Raw genomic sequence first — 21,451 nt, 5'->3', positions numbered from 1 at the left:
CGCACTTGGACATTATACAGAGCATCACGGTGGCGTCGACGGCGACGACGGCGGCGGAAATGCGCCTGAAGTGTCCATGTAATTGACGTCGCCATAAAGAAGACTATACATAAAATTTATCGAAGAAGTAAGAAGAAACATTGCAATATGACGCATATACATGCTAAGCATTTAGTGCTTACAGAATAAGAGTGGTACGATACATGGATTACAATATAAGTAATTGGCATTATGTAGACACAACGTAGTTGCGTAAATCCTTTTTCTTAAGGTTAGCCCTGGGTGAAGTACTGTTGGGATATTATGTGTATCGTGTCTGCTTCTCTGCGGCTGCTACACGCGGGTTTAGCTTGGGATGCAGCGGCGACAGCGCGGCTGCATTCGCGGCGACGGTTCGTATATACAAAATTGGTGGCTTTTGCCGTTCTAATATAGTGCAGTAAACTTGGTAGCTAGTACAAGAACTCTGATTCTGAAATCCTTTTGGTACAACCATCGTTAAAGAACAATCTATGGTAGGTATTCTGAAGCAATTGTGGCCATTGTGGTCACCCTGCAACATAAGTAGGACGAGGTGCAGAAATGCATGCTCATGTGGGTGTGCAAAAAAAAAAAGAAAATAAAACAAGTCCTCCTAGTTTCTGGCTCCAAATCCTGTGACGCATGTACGGGTATCTTAAAGGAATCGAGAGGTGTACTAAGAGGCATTGGATTTACTCCAGATTTTCTTCACACTGAGTGGCTTCTTGTTTTACTTAGCTATCATGTTTCCTACCAAAGACAAGAAGGCAGTTGCATGTCAGCTCTGCTTTCCCTGTGGAGCGAGTGCTTAGCAAAGTGCACTCACGCCGATAACGCGCGCGGAGGTCAGGGCGCTCCACAATGGATACAGGTGAGGTGCGCTGGCTGTCGCCCAAAACGTCGCGTTTAGAGATGAAGGCCTGGTTAGAGTACGAGAACTCTAAACCTTTTTCCTCCGAGATATGGCACAGAACGCAAGTCCGCATGTGTTTGAGCCTTTCGTTATCAGTGCCAGTCAGTTTGTTCAAGTGTCAGCAGCAGCGTTCGAGAGGCTTGAAAGGTCAAACAGAAGGGGCTCGAGGAAAGATTAAGAAATCTAACCGGAAATGAAGAGGCCATTTGGGCCATAGCCAGAGCGTGCTGTTCGTTGAAACAAAACAATTATTGTCAAGGCTAAAACTGTCTGCCTAGCGCGGCAGGTGGATCACCAAGGGAAGGGAAGCGCAATTGAATGCCGCGGATAATCGCACAGAGTAACGAGTAGTAGACTCTGACGGATAATTAATGGATAGGTGTGTGCTGGAATTCGATAAGTGCCGAGTTTTCTCTCGGCTTTGTCCATCAGTGGGCTTAATTAGGCCAGTGGACTGAGGGCGCTCGGCAGCTCGGCGGTTATCATTGGAAGAATTGTTTTGAATAAGCTTCGCCGGGGCTACGCTAATCCGCGCCGCGTTTGCGCTTATGCTGCGTGGAATAGGCCGAAAGGTTAATAGTATGTAGAGCGATAATACTTTATTCTAAGTTGTTCAGATGACGCTCAAGGAAATGAGAAATCGAACAAGAACGTTTTCGCGGGTACTGTTGTTTTAGGAGAAATTTCAACACAATCTCACTGGAAATACTCTTTTTTCCCCTTTCATATTACAAAATAATAAAGACTCTTCCTTTTCTAGAGCCGAAATAAGGTGTAGCTTAAGTGGTTTTATTCATTTTATTAATCGCCGCTAGCTTGACTATCATAATGAGTCATTGAATAGGGTTGGGGGTGTTGTTGGCAAGGAGGACGCAATTCGCGTACGACGCCCGTCTCCTCAAGTACGCCTCGGAGAGTGCATGGGAATATGGGCTTCCGCTACTGATAGCCTTCGATGGTTAGCGTTCGCTAATGGAATGCTGATGGTCTAGGGATGAGCGGCAGGTTTAGCTGCTTAGTTGCACATGTCAGGCTATCATTGAGGTGGCGGGGCTGAGCCGTACTACGTGTCCCATATCGGCCGGCATCGCGAAGTGGCATCCTGTCTATACACGCACCGACAGGCTGACGCTCGTACGCGTATCGCAGTTCGTAGGCTGCGTGGCAACGTATGAGGAGAGTCGTTATACGAAGAAACATAAGTGCTGCAGAAATCGTGTCCGCGGATCAATAGTCTCGGCGCGCCAACAGGTCGACCATTTTATTCGTAATGCAAGAACCTCTCCGTACGCTGTTGAGCTACGACTTCTCACCCGTCCGCACCCGGCCATTGCGACGAGTATTTTAGCGTATCAGCTCTCTCAGTCTCAACAGTGTAGCAGAGTCACGCTCCTTCTTAACAACACCGGCATTTAAAGCTGTGCATCGAAGTGCGTCAACAGCGTGCAAAAGGGCACTTCACGCTATCTTGGTACATATCGTTCGACCAAGCACTTGCGAAATCTTATGCCGTGCGCAAGGTGAGAACCCAGAGAAGTGGATTCCAGATGCCGCGTTACTTTTGAAGCGAAGCTCGAAACTGTGGGACTGCATCTGGATATTCCAAATGGCACATTGCACACACAACGCTATATTAGACGACAATAAGAAATTAATACTAACATAAAGGAAAACAAGGCACAAACAAAGTTGAAGAGTGGTAACAATCGAAGATTTTCAATGTTCTATATAACCTACAGCTGCTCATTTCACTAGGTTCTCACGGCTGCTTAATTCGCTCATCAGTAGTGCGTTCTTAATGCTGCGACAACAATCTTGCCGTTATATAGGGCTTACTGTGTCCAGCCGTCTAAACTTTATAGTTCGTGCTTACACTGCCGTGTGAAGTATAAGCAAACGGGCATGTATTTCACATTGGACGACAACCACAGTAAATGAAATGCAGAAAATGTATTTAGGGGAAAAAAAGTAAGTTTATTCCTTTACTGCTACATTTTCTTGGCAAGATCTTTTTATCTGCAGTTCCGACTGGGATTAATCAAGCAGCTTGCCTCATTAATTTTTTTTTTCCTGACTGCTATGCTTGTACGGAGGAGTTGCGTGCAATATATGCGGTGGCTGCCAAGAACGGTGAAGGTTTGCCTCAGACTCGTTTTGTCACTCGCGCGGCCTGGCTCCTTCCGAGCGCTCTGAGTGCCCACGTGCATGCAGTGTTGCGAAAAACATTTCCTCACCAGGTTGTTGCGTAGCTGCTTTGCGAGTGACAGGATGTCGCCAGGCCATGCATGTTGCAACAGTGCTCACTGGTGCTGCCGCTGTGAAGCTCGCGTGACTGATAACTGTTCCTCCCAGACCCAGCTGGAGATTGGCCGCAGTTGGGCTTCTACGAGAAACCCACATAGTAACCCGGTTCCCACAAGAAAGCCACGTGCATACATCTTCAGGAATTGGGAGACGGCTGTCCTTCAGTTCAAGGTTGCGTCATCAGGAGCTTTATTAGACAGTTTGAGTTTAGCGTGTTTAGTGTAACAGCGGGCTTTAGCGGGGTCGAAATGCACATGCGCAGAACGCTAGACGACCCATCATGTTTAGAGTACGCCCAGTATTCCTCAGATTTAATGTCCCTGTGTTTGCGTGGTTTACGTAGTTTACATAAAACGTGGCGGCGGTCCCAGCCGCTCGCTTCGAACTTAATGTGGCGTTGCTTTTGTTGAGCTCGTGTTCGTAAAAAATGACTCTGTAAACGGCTTTCGCTTAGTATCAGGCCATTTCGATGGCAGAGTATTATGGATAATTTGTGGAGTTTTCTAGATCGCTTCTCGTTTCCAACGCGTCGAAGCCTAACAAATTTCCGAGATGGCAGCGACAAAGTCGGGACATAGGCAGGACGGAATATGGCCTCTGAGATCGGATGATCTTGGAGTCTATGGTCAACAGCTTTTACTGCCTGTACTGATTTCGTCGCTGATCGACAAACATGGAAAGCACATATACAATGCGCCCTTGGATTTTATTGCGCTGCCTCTCGTATTTTTAGGACGCTCACGCAATGCTTGGCGAACCGATAGAATCACTTAATGTGCATGCGAAATTTAAAGTGTAATCGAATAGCATCGTAAACTACGCTGTCACGCTACACTAAAACTCGGTTTCTTTGCTACACTAAACTCGGTTCGTTTGAGAAACGCTAACGTTATTTCCCTTAGCCCCGCTATTGCGCTTACGTTAACTAAAAGCTGCCTATTCACTTAGTTAAAATAGCCACTAATTGTACTTCGACTGCATTACCGAAAACGAAGAATCATGGTTGTCAAAGCGTTCACAGCCGCACACGCACGTACGCGTGCATTCATGGCCCTGTAATTTTAGCGTAGCCCCAGCATTTACGGCTCACAGGCCAGACCGTGTGGGCATTATTTCCCTCAATCGCTGCTATCTCTCTGATGTTCGCTACGGCTAGAAGTCAAAGCTAGTGTCAGCGTCGTTGAGGACTGTCCATAGATGAGGCACTAGGTGTGTCTCGGAGATTCTAGTAAGTATATTTCTGTCTTATTTCGTTTTCGAGTCAAACCTCCTGCATTTACATTCACGTCCGGCTCTTCACTGAGAACTCATGGATGTGCATTTAAAGCTTTTGTCACTCTAGCGCAAGATAAGTACGTTGGAAGCTATTTTACAAGGCTATGATGCAAAAAATATATTGAAACCGTATGGCTGGGCATATAAGATTCGTTGACTGTGCGCACAGGCCATACAAATATCGATCACTTTGTTTGGCCGCGAGGGAATATATCGTTTCAGGAGCGCAAGCTTATCTTCATTTCGCAGATGGCGAAGTAAAGAATGAAGAAAATTATCATTACTCTTTAATTTCCTGGCCACTTCATATCGCTAAGTTAGTGCTGTAAAGATTTCGCGAAACTCAGGTGCTTGGAAATATTTCTGGCCATAAAGAACGAAATCTCTAGCGAGGCAATTTCGTAGGCTGAAATATCTGCATAACATTACCCGAATTGCGAAGAAGGGATAAAAACGGCGGAGCGACCACCACTTATTAGCGCTGTAGAAGAATGCCATTGTCTCAACAGACACAACGAAAAACCTGCCTCCGTGACGCTCTCTGAGCTTTGTATTAAGGACAGGTACAATCTTTGGCAAGTTACCGTCGTTCTACAAACATCCTAAAGTGCGAGCGGGAATGACTGAAAGTGATGGAGTCGGTTTCAGCGCTTCAGCTCTGTTTGTTCCTTGGGTGCGCATAAGCAAAGCATGCGGAAATTCGCTGAGCCAACCATGGTCAGTCGACGAAGACAATTGGAATAGTTGTTGCGTTTCCGAAGGCTCGCATAAAATTAGACAAAAGGGGGAAAGAAAAGAAGCTGTGCAAGAAATGTGTAGGACAAAGTGATGAGGGTCGCTTTAGGTCGGCCGCTTTACGTAACCAACCACTGACAACTGTATCACGGCTGCGTGTGACTTACAGCTCAAGTTGACAAGACACGTCGACCCGAAAACGATCAGAGGAAACTCGAAATTCTGTTACCTGTGGGCGTCACTGCTTGAGCTTTAGCGATGAATGTCCGGTTGCTTCTTTCAGGCTATTCAGGCTAAAAACCGATTATTTTCTTATCTCTAGTCCGTCTTCTGGCTTTCCAACACGGCTGTTGCGATACCCCACGGTTATAGCGCTTTCAGCCGAGGATCGATATTCGCGCCGCCTTGTTTGTTTCGTTTTGTTAGCGTAGCCAGCTATTCCAAATCGTCGTAATCTCGGCGTCGGAGACGTGTGGAGGAAAGAGAAGGCCCTCATCCGCAACCTCCGTATTCGCCCTAACGACCACTATTTACTTTTACGATGTTAAGAGGAGAGACACAACGAAGCAATAAAGCGAACGAATGGCATGGCGATGGATGCGGTATTACTATAAACGGTGACAACGGGAAGTCGATGCAAAACGTGTTGGATGATTGGCGGCGAAACTCGCAAGCTGTCCACTAACGTTTGTGGCAGCAAATCGATAACTTACAAGTCGTTTTCGGATTAAAGAAACTTTGGTTGCCGATGGGGTGCGTGTAAGAAGTTGTGTTATCTCATTATCAGTTACATGCCAGATACCTGACAAATACTGCTAGTGGTTGTAGAAGTGTTGCCATGACATGCCAGATACTTGCCAAAAACTTGCCGCGGGTTGTCAAGTCGTCGCCATTCATAGGAAAACGCTTTTTCTTATTCGATTCAACTATCTTATAAACTTTTTCCACTGGCCCCGTTTATACGCACGATTAGAAATATAATATAATACACTACTACCACCGATGCTTTGTCTACCATCAAAGCCCTAATGCTTTTATTGGACTGCAAAGATGAAAACTCATTTTCTGTAAGCGCAGGTACATCAGCAAGGTTGGCAACTCCTACTATTGCATCGCCCTGTTTCAATGCTTCTTTACTAGCTCTTTCCATTTGGTAGTTAGTGGGCAATATGTTTCAAGTACAGAAGGAAGAGGGCGGCTGTTGCGTTGAGCCCCGAGGTAGCCATCGCGTCCGCAGAACAAATACTTCGTGCTGGCTGCGTGCGGGAAGAGGGCAAACAGTTATGTCACAAGAGACAGCTGGGGAGATAACTGCACTTCGCAGTCGGGCTTTTACGGGCATGTGAAGTGCCTTGATAGCAGGGTCACTTGGCTGTTGGGTGACCTTACGTAAATTTATCTGTCCGCTTATTCTGTTTTCTTACATTTCTTTCTATTATTGCAGCATGCCCATTCTCTATACACCTCTTCCCCTCCTTTTTGCTTTGTTTTAAAATGCCTTGGCATTAAGTGTGTCTAAGTGGAAAAAGGTCAGTGTGTGTAAAGTGTGGAAAGCCGATATATATATATATATATATATATATATATATATATATATATATATATATATATATATATATATATATATATATATATATATATATATATACAGCGCAACTGGCGGTGGGCTGCTCCGGACTACTGTCAGTTGCACTTCACTCCTCAAAGAGGCAGTGGACGTTTCTCTAGTAAACCACTGAACAACACTTTGAAATGTGGTGAACGCTGTTTAAATAATTGATTCCCACATTTCTGCCGCATTTACCGCTACATCACCACGGAATATTTTTCTCGCTTGCGGGTGTCTCACTTCACCGGCACACTAGAGGTTATTCTACGCGTCCCCCGAGATAACCAGCCCTCCTTATGCATGACTCTCAAAACAATTTGCGAGTAAGCAGCTCATACTTTATTGTGCATGATTGGCGAGCTGACTCACGCCCTCGTGCGTCGCGTAGCCGGGCGTGCGATTGAGGACTTCCTTCCGTCGAGCTTGTGATCACATCGAAGGGAGCAAGGCGACGCTGTTCTGTGCAAGCTCTTTCCGACGGCGTTTCCCGTTCTGCAGTCGGCAAAATAACCTTGTGAGCTATTTGGAACGTCGCGCTGACAGAATAGAGTTTCTGGCAGTGCCTCTTCGATGAGTGGACTTAGCTTTCTTTAAAAAATAAAATAAAAAAATAAATTGAAAAATAGACTGGACAGAAGGCGCTGGACTGAACAAGCGAGCAGATGCGTCATAAAGCGGCAAATCTCTCTCCCTCCCTCCCTCTCTCTCTCTCTCTCTCTCTCTCTCTCTCTATATATATATATATATATATATATATATATATATATATATATATATATATATATATGTATATATATAGGTCGCTTGCGGCATGACAGCCAGAGCTCGGTGCCACTGGGGCATATATACTGTTCCTTATTTTATTCTCCGTTCTAGAAAATACGTACGTGAACCATGCTAAGTGGTATTATCGCTAATTTAGGCAATACGATGCTGACGAACTTTGGCATTCATAGCTAACGGCAAAAACAACGTGATTAATTTTTACCTCGCCACATGTCGTTGCACTACGCATAAATATTTTCGTTTGCACTTTGTTTCGTGCAACATATAGTATACATTCTCGCTGATGTTTCTTTTCTTGTTTTTTTTTTAGCTCCTAAGGAAGCATATATAGAGTTCTAGAAAAAAAAAAGTTATGCCAGAACATAGCACAGCCAAATCTCTAAATATGAGATAGCATACATAGATAGCATACTTATATATTCACGTTTCACGTGTATGCTATATGATAAATGTGATGATATTGAAACGAGTGTCTGCTGCGTGGTACAGCGCATGCCCGGCATTTATTTCGTAACACTTGGTGGATGCCTCGTCCTGTTACTGGAAGCATATCGCTTCAACCGGGACAACGATTTCGGAATATTGTGCATTTGTCGAAATACTCCCTCCTGACTTTGAGAACATTGATTTGCCGTTTCATTCTCGCAGCCACCGTCGCCATCCTGAAGCTGACCGGACCGACGCTTGGCTACTCACTGGGCTCCCTGTGCTTGCGCTACTACGAGGACCCTCGATGTGAGTCGATGTACGTGGAATTTGCCAAGCACTTCAGCCACCGCTAGCTTGCGGTTATAAATATTAGAGACGTTTAGCTTGTACGCTATTCCGGTAAACGGGAGCGGTTTGGGCGGATTACCGGATGGTCGGGGCGTAAACGTGAGTGGTGAAGCCGCCTGGTGTTGTAGAGCTCAACCAGACAAACGCAGAGCTAAAACTGCAGTAACTCACCATATCCTGCTTCGCCACCCGTGCTAATTTTTGGCAGCGGCGTAATTGTGAACACGATTACGCCACTATCGAAAATTTACGCCAGCAGCTAAGAAGAATATAGTAATTAGCTATGTGCTTGTGTGGTTGAGCTTTGCGCCACCAGCTGGCGCCACCAATCTGGCCGCTCAGGTTGGCGCCCCCGCTAAACCGGAAAACCGCCCGTGCTTGCCCGAATACCGGACACGCTAAACGTCTCTATTGGCGCATGTTTGTCTTACGCAAACCGTAAACGCAAGCTATACCACTTGTAGTCGTCTGTGACTGGTTACTACCACCTGTGTTGATTCAGTAGCCGCGACGTTCTCTTGTTAAGTAAGAGGTCGCCGGCTCGATTCGTAACGGCTGCGGTCGCATTCCGGTGTGTTCCGTGCTTTAAGTGCGCGTGTTACCGGTGGACAGGCATAGGCGTTACGATGCGAAGCGACAGTTTGTTGACAAAGGGGCACGGTTGTGATCGATATACCATACCTGCCGCGGTGCAACAAGTATGTCACAAAGCTGGCTATATATGACCTCTACAGCAGTTACGTTGATTTTATTCCGCTAAAACAGGTTTGCTCACGACGAGTAGTTCATGGTATAATATCGAATTTTTGCATTTCCTCACAGAAACGCTCGGCAGTAGCACGGGGACTTAACTAATACTGGAGCTTAGATTCTACACGCCTCACTTGCTTCTTTAACTGCTTGTCAACATTAGGCGGTTCTTCACGTGTTTATTTTTTTTAAGCGGCGGAAATTTGAAGTAAAGTTAATGAAGGCTTACAGCTATTTACAGAGTACAAATAGGAATGTACCAATATATATTCCTTTTTCTGTGCTACACGTTCAACTCACCTCTTTAGAGCGCGTTTGTTAATGATTGATAATGTATGTTATGTTCCTCTTTTTTTGTCTATGTTACCAAGTGTATATCATTTATTTATTTCAATGCCGCAGTGTGTTTTGCATTGTTATCGTGGAAATATTTCACTGTCCTTTCATATATTGTATAACTGCAATGTTTTATGGCCACTATATAAATGTAATTTATGTGGCGCTTGATGTGTTACTCATATGCAGCCATGGATATTGTACCTAAGGGGGTGAGGTTACCTCAAGCCGAGTCTGTGCGGCTTTTTTCCCTCATCCACTTCCATTTACCACTCCTCTGTGCATGTGTGTGTGTAAATGGAAATGAATAAATCAAATCAAATCAAACTCACTTGAGAAATTTACTGGTGCTTGTTGCTTGAGAAATATACATGACGAATCTGTTTGGCGAACTGACACAGGCTGCTCGGCCCAATTTTTTTAGTGAAGTATGCCTGCTGGACCGCATAGCTGCAGCCGGAAAGAAGTCGAAGCGTCAATGACTAGTAGTATGGGACATATTGAAGATATCGAAATTCCCCTGGTGGAGGGTCAGAAATCAAGTGAAAGTATATGCAAGGCTTGTGGTGCTTTCTTTATGAATGTTTGCGATTGGATTGGAGCAAACTTAATTTAGCCTGCAAGGTTCTCTTTTATGTACCGACGAAGCGAATAGTTATCCGTTTCTATAATTAAATAACGCTGGATCGAGACATGGTGAGACAGAAGGTGCTTGAATGTTCCTTGTGTAGGCAATCTAAGCTGCGGTGTAATAGCTCGAGAATACTTTAGCCATTCCAGTTGGCGCTGTAAAAAATGCTTTATGGTTTTAATTCGAAGTTGTAGTGAACTGACGGGTTTCGCGAACATAGCGGGCCTCGCCATACGGACAGTCGATTGCTACCGTTACGTGATCAGGGGTGTGCCATATTGTCGATAAAGGCTACTGAGGGCCACTGTGAGACATTTCATCACTTTCAATTGAGTGGCTCTTGATCTTAACAACGAAACGTTTCTCTCAGGTGATTGCTACTATGGTGTTTGTGAATTAACTATGTAAATACTCTACATGACGCGCCGTCGTGTTAGCAGCCATGAGCAATTCGTTTTTGGAGGCCTGTTTCAGAGGGGGATGAAAGTAGCAGCAAACTTTTTCATAAGAAATGCGCGACTATTTTTGTACGCATTAATGAATGGCCATATTTGAATAGAACAACACACCAGAGTAATAGGAATCATGATGACAGCTTCGCTGGGCTGTGTCTTTCTAACATCGGATAACATGTTGACGCCAATTACCAAATTTTTCTTCCACGTAAAATGCAATGCCTCTCATAGCTAAATACTAAAGGAATGTTAAGTGTTAAGCGAAGCATCATACACAACTTCGCGCGTTGAATTTGCAGATATTCTTTTTTTAGTCAAAATTTACCGATAGACACGGCGCATATATGCATTGCAAAACCTAGTAGATCCCTTTAACGCTACTTAGCTTGCAATATCCAAGCCGCAAAGTTTATCGACTCACACACTTTTGAAGAAGAAACTGTGGTTAAGGTATGGCAGCTGAAAGAAGCCGACGTATTCTTCAATACGTACGGCTCGAGCCACCCATACCCTAAGCATACACGAAGGGAACGAGCGCGCGCGGCAGCCGAGCGAGCCGGAGCGAGCGGCGTCCTGGCCGTGACGTCACTCGCGAGAGGGCGCCGCTCCTAATTCTCGCCGCTAATAGCTTCGCTGTAAAGCAAACCGCCGAAAGGCGCTTAGTGCTGTAGATTTCGAGCGGACCATGAACCTGACCGCTATTAGCGATGGTTCAAGGAACGGTGCATTTTACGAGTCTCTCTTGCTGTTTCAGAAGGAAACTAGCCTATACATGGCTCAATTTAATTTCTTTCCTTCAATACACACCCCACAACAAACCATGCGACGTACAGAGAGAGAGAGAGAGAGAGAGAGAGAGAGAGAGATCATTTAGATAATCCCCGTAAAACAGTTGCACATGCGCCTATAAAACGACCAATTGCCTCGTGACGACTATAAGAGGGCGTCTTGAAGCGGTGCGTATTTTCGCGATGCAGCGTCACATATCTACGAGTACTTGTTGCCTTCGCTCTAGACCCTTCCCTTGCAAAGCAGCCTCCATAACAGTCTAAACACCGAGTGCAAGAAAAAAAAAAGCTATTTTTTAACTTCGAGTTTCGGAAAGTATACAAGATGCAAATAGGAAAGAAGCTAAGCTTTCCGCGCCGTACTTCGGTGACAAAAACGGGGAGGGGGGGGGGGGCTATAGCGTAAAGCTATTGCAAACTTTTCTATTCCAATTCTGCTATAAGCTCTCGGTCAAACGGCGATCGGCGATCTCGGCGATCGGTCAAAAACTTTTTTTGGGCCACCCCCACGTCGCCTCCCTGTGACGTCACGAAAACCGCGATAGCTCCCCGTATGATATGACGTGTACACACCGACTATGCATGATTGGACCGAACAAAAGAAATATAGTTCTTTCTGATTCGACGCCCTTCGCCATTAGACCTCGGCTATTGGTCAAAAGTTTTAGGGCCGCACCCACTTCACCCGTGAGTCACGCGACGTTACAAAACCGTGAAAACTCACCGCGTCATAGTGAAACTTACGCGCTAAAGATGCATTAATACGCGGAACACAACTGAATTTTCTTCTGAATGGCCGAAGGCTGCCTCGTTCCGAAAGGAATAAAAAGATGGTCGCCGCCGATCGCTCAGGCACTGGCTGTGCTCGCACTTGCCTGAGAGCATGGGTTTATTTCCATACAATAAGACGTTTTGCTGGCCGCGTAACGTTTTGGAACTCTTTCGGCACGTTTACGACCTCGCCCTGCCAACTCTTGTTTGTTGAGGATCCGTTTTAGCAGCATTCTGGGCCTTACGTTACATGCCGCCGCGATTTTCGACCAGCCACCGCAAGCTCAATAAGGGGAAGCGGACGAATCGCAGACGCCGGCACCACCGGTTATCGATTTCATCCGGTTATCGATTTTTATTCCACTGGCTTGGCCCCACCAAAACCCTGTCCACTTGGGCGCGCCCCTCGCTTCTTGTCAGCAAATTAGATAAGACAAGCCGCTCGGTGTAGGCAATGTTATTCGTTTTTGAAACAAACAAAAGTGACCTCCTGTAAATGGAGGCAGCGTTTGATTGGTCTCTTCAGACAACCCTGCTGCGGTTCATCGTCCGATGCTTGCGTCAGAGGTTACGCAAATTTGACGTTAGGAGATCGGAATAAAAACATATTGGAATAGTTTTACGTTATAGGACCCCTTATCAACGCGTCCAACGCCCTACCTTCACTCCTGTATACGGCGGAGCGACGGCTAACATCACAGGAAGTTGAAATATACCACAGCGTGATGTTATTGTCAACATCCTGGCGCCGAGTCACTGTGTCTTTCGCCGACTATCGTATTGCGCGCGAATATAATATCATAACGGACAGCACGCGCACGTAAACAGTCTTGCCGCTGCCGATGAAATGTCGGATGTTTTTTGTTTGGGCGTCATAGCGCTGCCAGGCATCCGGTCATCCTCGCAGCCTGAATGCTTGTAGCTCATGTATATATTAGGCGTTTTATTGTCTTTTTAGCTGCACCAATGTTTAAAGAAAGTGCATTGCTTAGTCAGGCGGCCATTAGTGCTACAAGAAATGAAAATTCCGAATTTGATAATTTAACAGAATTACGTTTATTACCTTTTTTAATTCATTACGCTACATCTAAATTTACGAATTGTAGCTGCTGAGCATGCGAGGCATATCGACTTAGAAAGAATTCTCAAGACGTGGCACCGTTTTCGAGATGTGCGCCGTCAAACTAGTGGCCGAAATGCACATTTGTTCTACTTACTTCTTTTTAAAGAAAACGCTGCTGGATGCATTGAAGTACAAAAGTAAATGGGACGCCAGTGAAATTGGGTGTACACTTTGAAAATGAATTCCTCGAAACTGGCGTAGTCTTGAGAATTCGTTCAATATCTGTATGCCTTCCATAGTCACTAGCTACATTCGTAGATTTCAATACATGCAGTAAAATAATTAATTAAAATCTTCATTAGCCTAGTTATCTTAGTTATTCAAATAAGCGTTCTGGTTTTTTCGTGAAAGTAATGGCGCCGCCTCGCCGAGTACTTTAGATCAAGGGTTAGAATTGTGCTATCTGCCACAAGCAATTTTTAAAATTTGGTCCAGCAAAAAAAAAGAAAAATAAAAAATAAACCCCCTGTATAGTCACTGTCTGGGTGGAGCTACACTGGCCGTGTTGCGGTGTCGGAAGACATTACGAGATATGGGCACAACTATTTTTCACTTTGATACGGAAAACTGCGGACCTCAGAGCGAACGAGGGTCTCGGATACTTTCACGCTTTTGAATGACTGTAACTACGCTCACGCCTTCACTGCAGCCGCAGCGGCGGGTGCGATGCGTGGTTGGACGCATTGCGTTGAACTTTGAAGGGCTGCACCGACGGACCGTGAGCTATCGCGCTCAGCATGAGCTATACCTCGCGCGGCGGCTTTGCCATGCGCATTCGCGTTGTAGCTCCAAGTGAGAGCGACAGCACGTATGATGTGCCCGTTTGCTTTACATCTGCTGAGCCGCGTTTCCCGCACTGCACGGCCGTTGTTTCAAAGTGGCAGAAACGTGCGCATTTCGAACGCAGCAGTAACAGCGGTCAGCAGCATTTGGGATGTATTGCCGTGCGTCGCCTCCTACACTGCCGAAGCGAAGACGCTGGCAGGTCTCGCTAACAAGCGACGGACCTCGCCACCTGCAGGGCCAACCACTCAGACCCGCCTGGCGCCACCATGACGCGCCAGACGTCCGAGGGATCGTGTTTCAACGCTGCATTTCGCAGCTCACCCTTCTCTGCTCCTCGACTACATGTACAAGGGGTTCGGTCAGTTGGAGAACACGGAGGGGAGACGGACACAGATGGCTCGAACTACGAGTAACTACGAGCTGTAAACAGCGGTAAACAGGACGAAGAGAGGGACACAGAGCACAGCGCTCGAACGGCGCTGTGTTTCTCGCCCTGTACTGCAAACCGTTTTTTATTAAACCAGTTACTCGCATTAAAACTGTTGACGTATATCTGTATCGTGAGTGCTGTCACAGCGCTCCATCTCCCCCAGGAGTGATGGCCCGATTCATAAATCATTATGGTGCATAACACGCATAACGTACGCGCGAACCTTACGTATACGGATGCCGAATAGGGCAACCTATAAAATAAGTAGCATAACATAAATAAAGAACGTAATCTTTGACGCATTCCCACAATTATGATCGAAACATTCAGAAAAATCTTGGTCAGACCACTCGAAATAGCCTCCCATTATCTCCGGTCAGACTATTATAAAAAAAAGAAGAAAAAAAGAAAGAAGAAAAATTTGCAGTTCCGCCGGAAAGGCGGAGCACCGACTGCGATAGCAAATTAGTAGATAGCTGCACGAAGTAAGGACAGTAGCTTTATCGGCCGTGTAAACTTGTAAACACTCGCTTACAAACTAAATTAACAACGATGGAGTATGTAAGCGTGACTCAACGAGGACGTCCTTGTTCAGTCGCGCTTACACATTCTATCATGGATTCAAACCAACTAGCCGGTCACCATGTTTTAACTAAAGTAACCAGCATGGTGTCACGCGCGCAGGTAAACGTGAACACATCTCGCTCGATGACAGCGGAAACTGTCTGTGAAAACGCTGGAGTTAAAAACTCGCGGCAGCAGCCGCTATTCAATTGACCTCCGTGCATCCCTCGCTTCTACGCGAATGAAATGTCGAAAGCACAGCGCATGGGACGCTACCGGCACTACGTGCACTCTGCAAACATCGCAGATCGCCTTCAAAATGGGGCCCGTGCGGGAACGCACTTTGGCCATGTCGCAGGTCGCTTTGAAGACACACGAGCGCCGGCAACACGTCCCTACGGCGTCCGCCAAAGGCCTCTACTACGGCGTCCGTGATTCGCGTGGCCAACGCCGTAGTAGACGCCACGGTTCTGTCCATTCTGTACGGAGCGGCGGGCGAGGAGGACGTCGAAGTACCCTAGCTGCCGCCGGAGAAGAACGGCCCTCCTCCCATAGAGTTTCTCACTACATTACCTAGAGGGAAATCTGGCGCTGCTGCGCTGTGGTATGCATGGGAATGCCGGTATATTGTGGATTCGGATTGGCATCGTTCTCGTAGAGACAGGACACCCTGAAGACGCGCTTGGCAAGTACCGTTCCGTCTGTCACAATGATTCATTTTCTGCTAGTACAGCACGTGAAAAGCTGTTTTAGCTTTATTATTACGCGAAAACATGTTTTGTTTAATTATGAGAACTTCTTATTGTGTGTACGACTACATGTTACGTAAAAAGTATCAGTGGGCCGCTAAAGTTGGAGGACAGACGACAAGGTTCGCGCTCGCTTTGAAACAGTTGGTCGCCTGTTCTTGCTTTTCTTCGCTTAGTCATGCATCGTGGGTGAGTAAAGATGTAATATGCGTTAATGGAAACATTTTATGAAGATTTTACTTTGAGAACGCGTTATTTGCGTAGCCATATCCACGTTTTAGACGAAGCCTCTTACAACACCAGCTAACACGAGCCTCGCAGACACATATACCGTCATTCCCATGACGGCACGGTGCCCCCTTAAGAAACTCCCATAGACGGTGGCGCCAGATTACCCTCTCGGTGTTATAGTGAGAAACTCTATGCCCTGCCTCGCGCGCCACTGGAGAGGACACGCATCTGGGCAGCGTTCCTCGCTCGCGCACGCGAGATTGAACCGCGTTCGCCGGCTCACCCTCACAAGCTTTCACTCATACGGAACCTCATGGCGGTGCCGACGCCGACGGCGACGGCAGAAATGCGCCTGGAGTGTCCATATAATAAAACATAGGAAATAAGTTCTTAGTGGCGCTCACCGTTTACTGATCTCACTTTTTGTGTCGTAGTGTGTGTGTCGTAGGGTGTACGTACGCACATGCAGTGGAGCCTCATCATTGCGCCTTGCACGCGCTTTCGCAGTGAACCCGGCGCTAGAGCGGACCGACCCCCGCTGGGTTGGGGCCTGGTGGATGGGATACGTGGTGCTGGGTGTTTGTCTGGCTGCCACCGCCCTGCCCGCACTCTTCTTCCCGCGCTACTTGTCGCCGCCGGCTTCTCCTGCTGCTACTGCTGCAAGAGAAGAACCCACAAAAAAGGCCAATGGTCAGTCGTTGTACGGCGCGCTATACCAGTCTGATATTATTGAATTTAGCCAGAGGGGAGGGACATAAAGACAGGACAAGCGCGTCTACTCATAAAGAGGACACATAAAGACAGGACCAGTCTGTGCTACGCTAACATTGTTGTAACTGCCACTGTAACGCTAAGGCGACGCGATGATTATGTATGCCGCACCGGGAATACATGCGCAGCTGAGAAGATAGCTTCCCGAATTAGAGAACCTCACGCGGCTAAAATTAATTACGAGCCTTGTATACATCGTCGCTATAATATCAATTGTACTTTGGGTCGTTAAGATCAATCCTTCAGTGAATGAATGTATGAATAAATGAATTAATAAGTACGAACTGAGTAAGGCATCAATCAGCCAGTAACCCAATCAATCAATCAGTCAGTCAATCAATCGATCAATCAATCAATCGGCTTGTAGCAGCTGGCGACCTGCATACTGTTTGTGTAGAACATCGTTTGAATGAATCAACTGTGCTCACCCTGTGCTCACACGTGCGGATTCCGCAGGAGAGAGTAGCTTCTGGCGGTCGCTGAGGTCGTTGTTCAGGAACCCGGCCTACGTGTTCCGGCTCGTGTACTGGCTACTGGCGAGCAACGCGACCTTGGGCCACTCCATGATGAGCTCCAAGTACGTCGAGGTCCAATTCAGGACGTCCGCCTCCCAGGCCAGCTTTCTCATCGGTAAGCTGATCACGCACTGATGTTCCGGCCGCACAGGTGGGCACACCGTGTGGCGTTTAACTTATACCATATCTGAAGGCTGCGCGTAAATTTTACTTTTGACTGACTGGGAAAAGATTAATTTTAGACGATAGCTAACTTCAGCGAGCATTTTTCTTCCTATCCTCATACGGAGGTGCGTTTTGAGAGATGTTGGAACGAAAAGGAAGTGGACGGAAATGTTACCTGCTTGCACTGTGAATATGCGAGGCATTATAGTGAAAGTAAGTTACTTGTTCTTGTTGGAAGCTTGACGCTGTGTTGTAGTACCACCTAAACAGTCTTACCTGTGAGTGCTGTGCTAATATCCCTTGGATAAGATGATGTCTACGCTTTCTACATATTGTTATCTAGTGAGGTGGCGCTCCCACTTGATAAACAAACTTTGGAAAGTCGATTCAATAAAATGTACTTCGTGCTGTCAGGCTTGCTACCTTAGTCGCTGCTCAAAGAATGCAGGTTTCTTGTTGGATAAGATGCGTTGCACAGAAGCCCAGACGAAAGGTGAAAACGCGGTCGCGAAACCAGCCCTATTTAAAATTTAGTTTCAAAAGTCATTTCTGCTTCATTATATATGGCCCATCTGTCATACATACTACACGTGCTACTTAAAATAGGCACAAGTCGCTGTGCTGCATTGTGCATGACGTCGGTACTATCACGTGGTGAAAAAAAGAATTATATGTCCGCCTTCATACCAGTGTTACCTGCCCACGCGCTCGTACACATCTGGCCGCTACGTCTGGAGACATGTTGGTTGTTTGGTCTGTGGAAATAGCTGGGTGTATAACGTCAGGGGAAACTGTAATTTTTAAGGAATATGTCTGTTCCAAAAAACTCAGGAGAAAAAAGGATTTTCACTCTAGTTGCTTTGAATCAAAGAAATTGGCACTTACAGTGGTTCTGGAGAAGCTAGTTGTATGCCAGAAGGAAGCGAAGTTTTCAACTGAACCTTCAGAATCTGCCTAGTAATGATGTAGTTTACTGGTTTCAGGTGTATGAGCCTGGCTGGGTGGTCGGAAGAACATGACAAACATGATTCGATCAAATATGACAGTGCATTCCGGCTGACTTGCAGTTTACTAGTAGCAGTTGTTGAAATTATTATCGTGGCACAGTAACTTGGCAAGCTATAAGCCACAATTTTTTTCCTTGCGCCTGAACATCGAGTGTCATGGACTGTGAGGGAGAGAGAGAAATAAAAAGAGAGAGGCGAGGCAGGCAAGTCAACCACACGAGCATGCGGTTTTCTATGGTGCCCTGGGGTTAAGGGAAAGGCAGAATTGAAAGAGGAAAAGAGGCAGAGAGATTGAGCACTGCGCGCACACAGCAGGACACACAGCAGCATACTACAACCGGTCATTGAGGCCGGTGTTCCTCAAAAACTGCAGTACCGCCTGTAGAGCTTTCTGGGTCATCGATGGATGTGGCCAGGGCGCAAGAAAGTTTGTTTCAGCTGATATTCTGCTGGGGTGCAGTCGGTTTAGTGTGGTATGGACGAGTGCGAGGCAATTTTCATAAAAAGTCAGGGAAAACCTGGAAAGCCCGGGAAATTGAAGCTGCCAACATAGTGGCCACCATGGTGAATTACATTGATATTTCTGCACTAGATGACACAAATAGACGATGAGTTGCGATATCAGTAAAATTATACTGTGGAAAGCACGCGCTGGCAAAAAAATGTAAAAAATTATGGGGTTTTACGTGCCAAAATCACTTTCTGATTATGAGGCACGCCGTAGTGGAGGACTCCGGAAATTTTGACCACCCGGGGTTCTTTAACGTGCACCTAAATCTAAGCACACGGGTGTTTTCGCATTTCGCCCCCATCGAAATGCGGCCGCCATGGCCGGGATTCGATCCCGCGACCTCGTGCTCAGCAGCCCAACGCTGGTAAAAAAAAATAAAAAATGAAATAATGTTGAAGCGCTCGGTATTTACGCACATTCTGCCATAGTGTGAGAACCAGTAGGAACCTTTGCTAACACTGGAAAGGCAGTAGTGTTCCTACGGGGCGACACCGCTTGGCTGGGTATATCAGCGATATATAGAGTACAGCAAGTATAGTGCTTCATATACGTGAGTATCGATCACATCATGGCATACGACCGCCCTGCGGGCAGTGTTCTTCCACTGTCCCTTATCGCAGCTTCCCGGGGTGTTCTGCAGGTCCCGTACTAATGGTAACCAACGTGCTGGGACTGGGCATAGGCGGCCTGGCGCTGCACGTCTGCAGGCCCAGGCCTCGCCTTGTGACGCTGTACACGACGCTCTGCGACGTGGTCAAGATGGCCTGTCTCGTAGCCTGCGCCTTCATAGGCTGCGAAGCCATCCGGCTTGCTGGCACCGTCAGCACCGTCTCCGGCCACGGGTAATGAAAAACGGTAAACAGCGCTATTCCGCACGAAACAATGGCAGACGCCAGCGAGGACGGAATTGAGACGAAATTCACGTTTTTTCGCGCTGGTGGGTTGGACCTGTCATTCCTAGATGTTCAGCATGTTTCTAAGGACGCGGATCGGCGTCGACCGAGGTCATTCGCAACGCCGACTACGCCTTCGCTAAACTGCGCACTTACCAACCCACGTGGACAGAAATGTCAGCAAAGCCAAATTTTCTTTTCCAGAAGCAGAATTTATCGTCGCCGCGGTAACTCCCTCTATAGATGCCCACATAGTTGGAAACCATGTACTTCAAAGCAGTTTGTCCTTGCCTAGAACACCTTGCGTTAATTATAGTATATGTACGCTTACTTATACTTCCTTTAGTCAGTTCGACCAATTGGTGGTGCAGCAGGACAATAGTGCAAATCGCAAACGGCTTGCGTTCGTTTGCGGCATCCAGATGAGTTATACTAGTATGGGGTGGTGGCTATAATAATTGCGCTACACGCTGAGCTGAGTGAAATTCCTTAAACTCCGCACGTGACTTGATGGAAACGGCCTGATAGGTTGCTGCAATGGAAGCGGATAACTATGCCAAACCACTGGAACATTAGTTCTTCGCTTTAGAAAGGGTGTTTTACTGGGCTCTCTGACGCATCTAGGAAGTGGGCTATAACGCGTAAAATAAAACAGCAGTGTTACGGCAGGTATATGCGTCGCTCAAGGTATGCCTAATCAGTCTCCAGGGGCGCGATCGGAGATCTTTGTTCGGTACGCTTCCTGTTCGGTTGCAAGCTGCAACGTCACAAAGTGGCAGTATGCAAAATTTCTGAGAACGGGGCGGAGAGAGCAGCCAATCGGCAAGCGGTGAACTCCCCGGAAGTTTACTTCCCTCGTTTGTCGTCTGTTTGCAGACAGTACACTACAAAGCGAAATGTTTCTCGTCTTCCAAATGAATGAAATCTTTGTCTCAAAATTTTTTTTTTATTCTCAAGCTTAAACACGTTTTCAAATAGTAGTATGTGTGGCTACTTATATTAGTTTCTCTGCGTCGTCGCTAGGTGGTGTCGCGCACAACGAGAAGAAAAAAGAAACGACGGGAACAGGGGCGCACTTTTCAAGAGGCAGCAACAACATTCCAGTGCCTCGCTGGCACCGATGACGGGGCCAGTTTCGCTGCACAACCAACGCACTTTTTGTTTCAAGAAACGAAAGCGACGCCCGAATTCGCTTTTTGCCATTTCTTCAAACGCGCTTCGCACCGCCACCCGCTCTCCTTGCTCCTCGAGCAACGCCAGCGCAACAACCTCACCATTTTCTCGAATTAAACTATGGATTAGATCCGAACGTGCCATTCCGCAGCCGCCGGTTGGATCCAATCCAATCCACCAGACGCGCCATGCGAAGCCGGTCTCGTAACGAGCGTATGATCGCACGAAACTTCCCAACTCCCGTCGGGTTCGGCGCCTAGCAGACGACGAGCGCGGTTGCACGATGATTGACAGGAGCGTGTCGTCATTTTGACGTCACCAAAAACGTGCCTGCGCCCCGCGGCTGGCGACGTCGGCGCGGAGTCGGCCAATCGCGCGCGCC

The 21,451-nt window shown here is 46.8% G+C and overlaps 1 protein-coding gene across 1 annotated transcript in view; it reads left to right on the top strand.

The window, feature by feature from the left end:
- Positions 1–21,451, top strand: part of LOC135914097 (solute carrier organic anion transporter family member 74D-like) — a 35,505-nt gene that overhangs the window by 6,262 nt on the left and 7,792 nt on the right. Inside the window, exons 2-5 of the mRNA XM_065446856.2 lie at positions 8,292–8,378; positions 16,542–16,724; positions 17,262–17,435; positions 19,644–19,845. Of these exons, the coding sequence (XP_065302928.2) occupies positions 8,292–8,378; positions 16,542–16,724; positions 17,262–17,435; positions 19,644–19,845 (646 nt within the window). The remainder of the gene's footprint in view (positions 1–8,291; positions 8,379–16,541; positions 16,725–17,261; positions 17,436–19,643; positions 19,846–21,451) is intronic.

Source organism: Dermacentor albipictus, chromosome 1, assembly GCF_038994185.2.
Source record: "Dermacentor albipictus isolate Rhodes 1998 colony chromosome 1, USDA_Dalb.pri_finalv2, whole genome shotgun sequence".
Lineage (NCBI taxonomy): Eukaryota > Metazoa > Arthropoda > Arachnida > Ixodida > Ixodidae > Dermacentor > Dermacentor albipictus.
The sequence above is the reverse complement of the archived record's forward strand: the minus strand, read 5'-3'. Positions and strand labels throughout refer to the sequence as shown.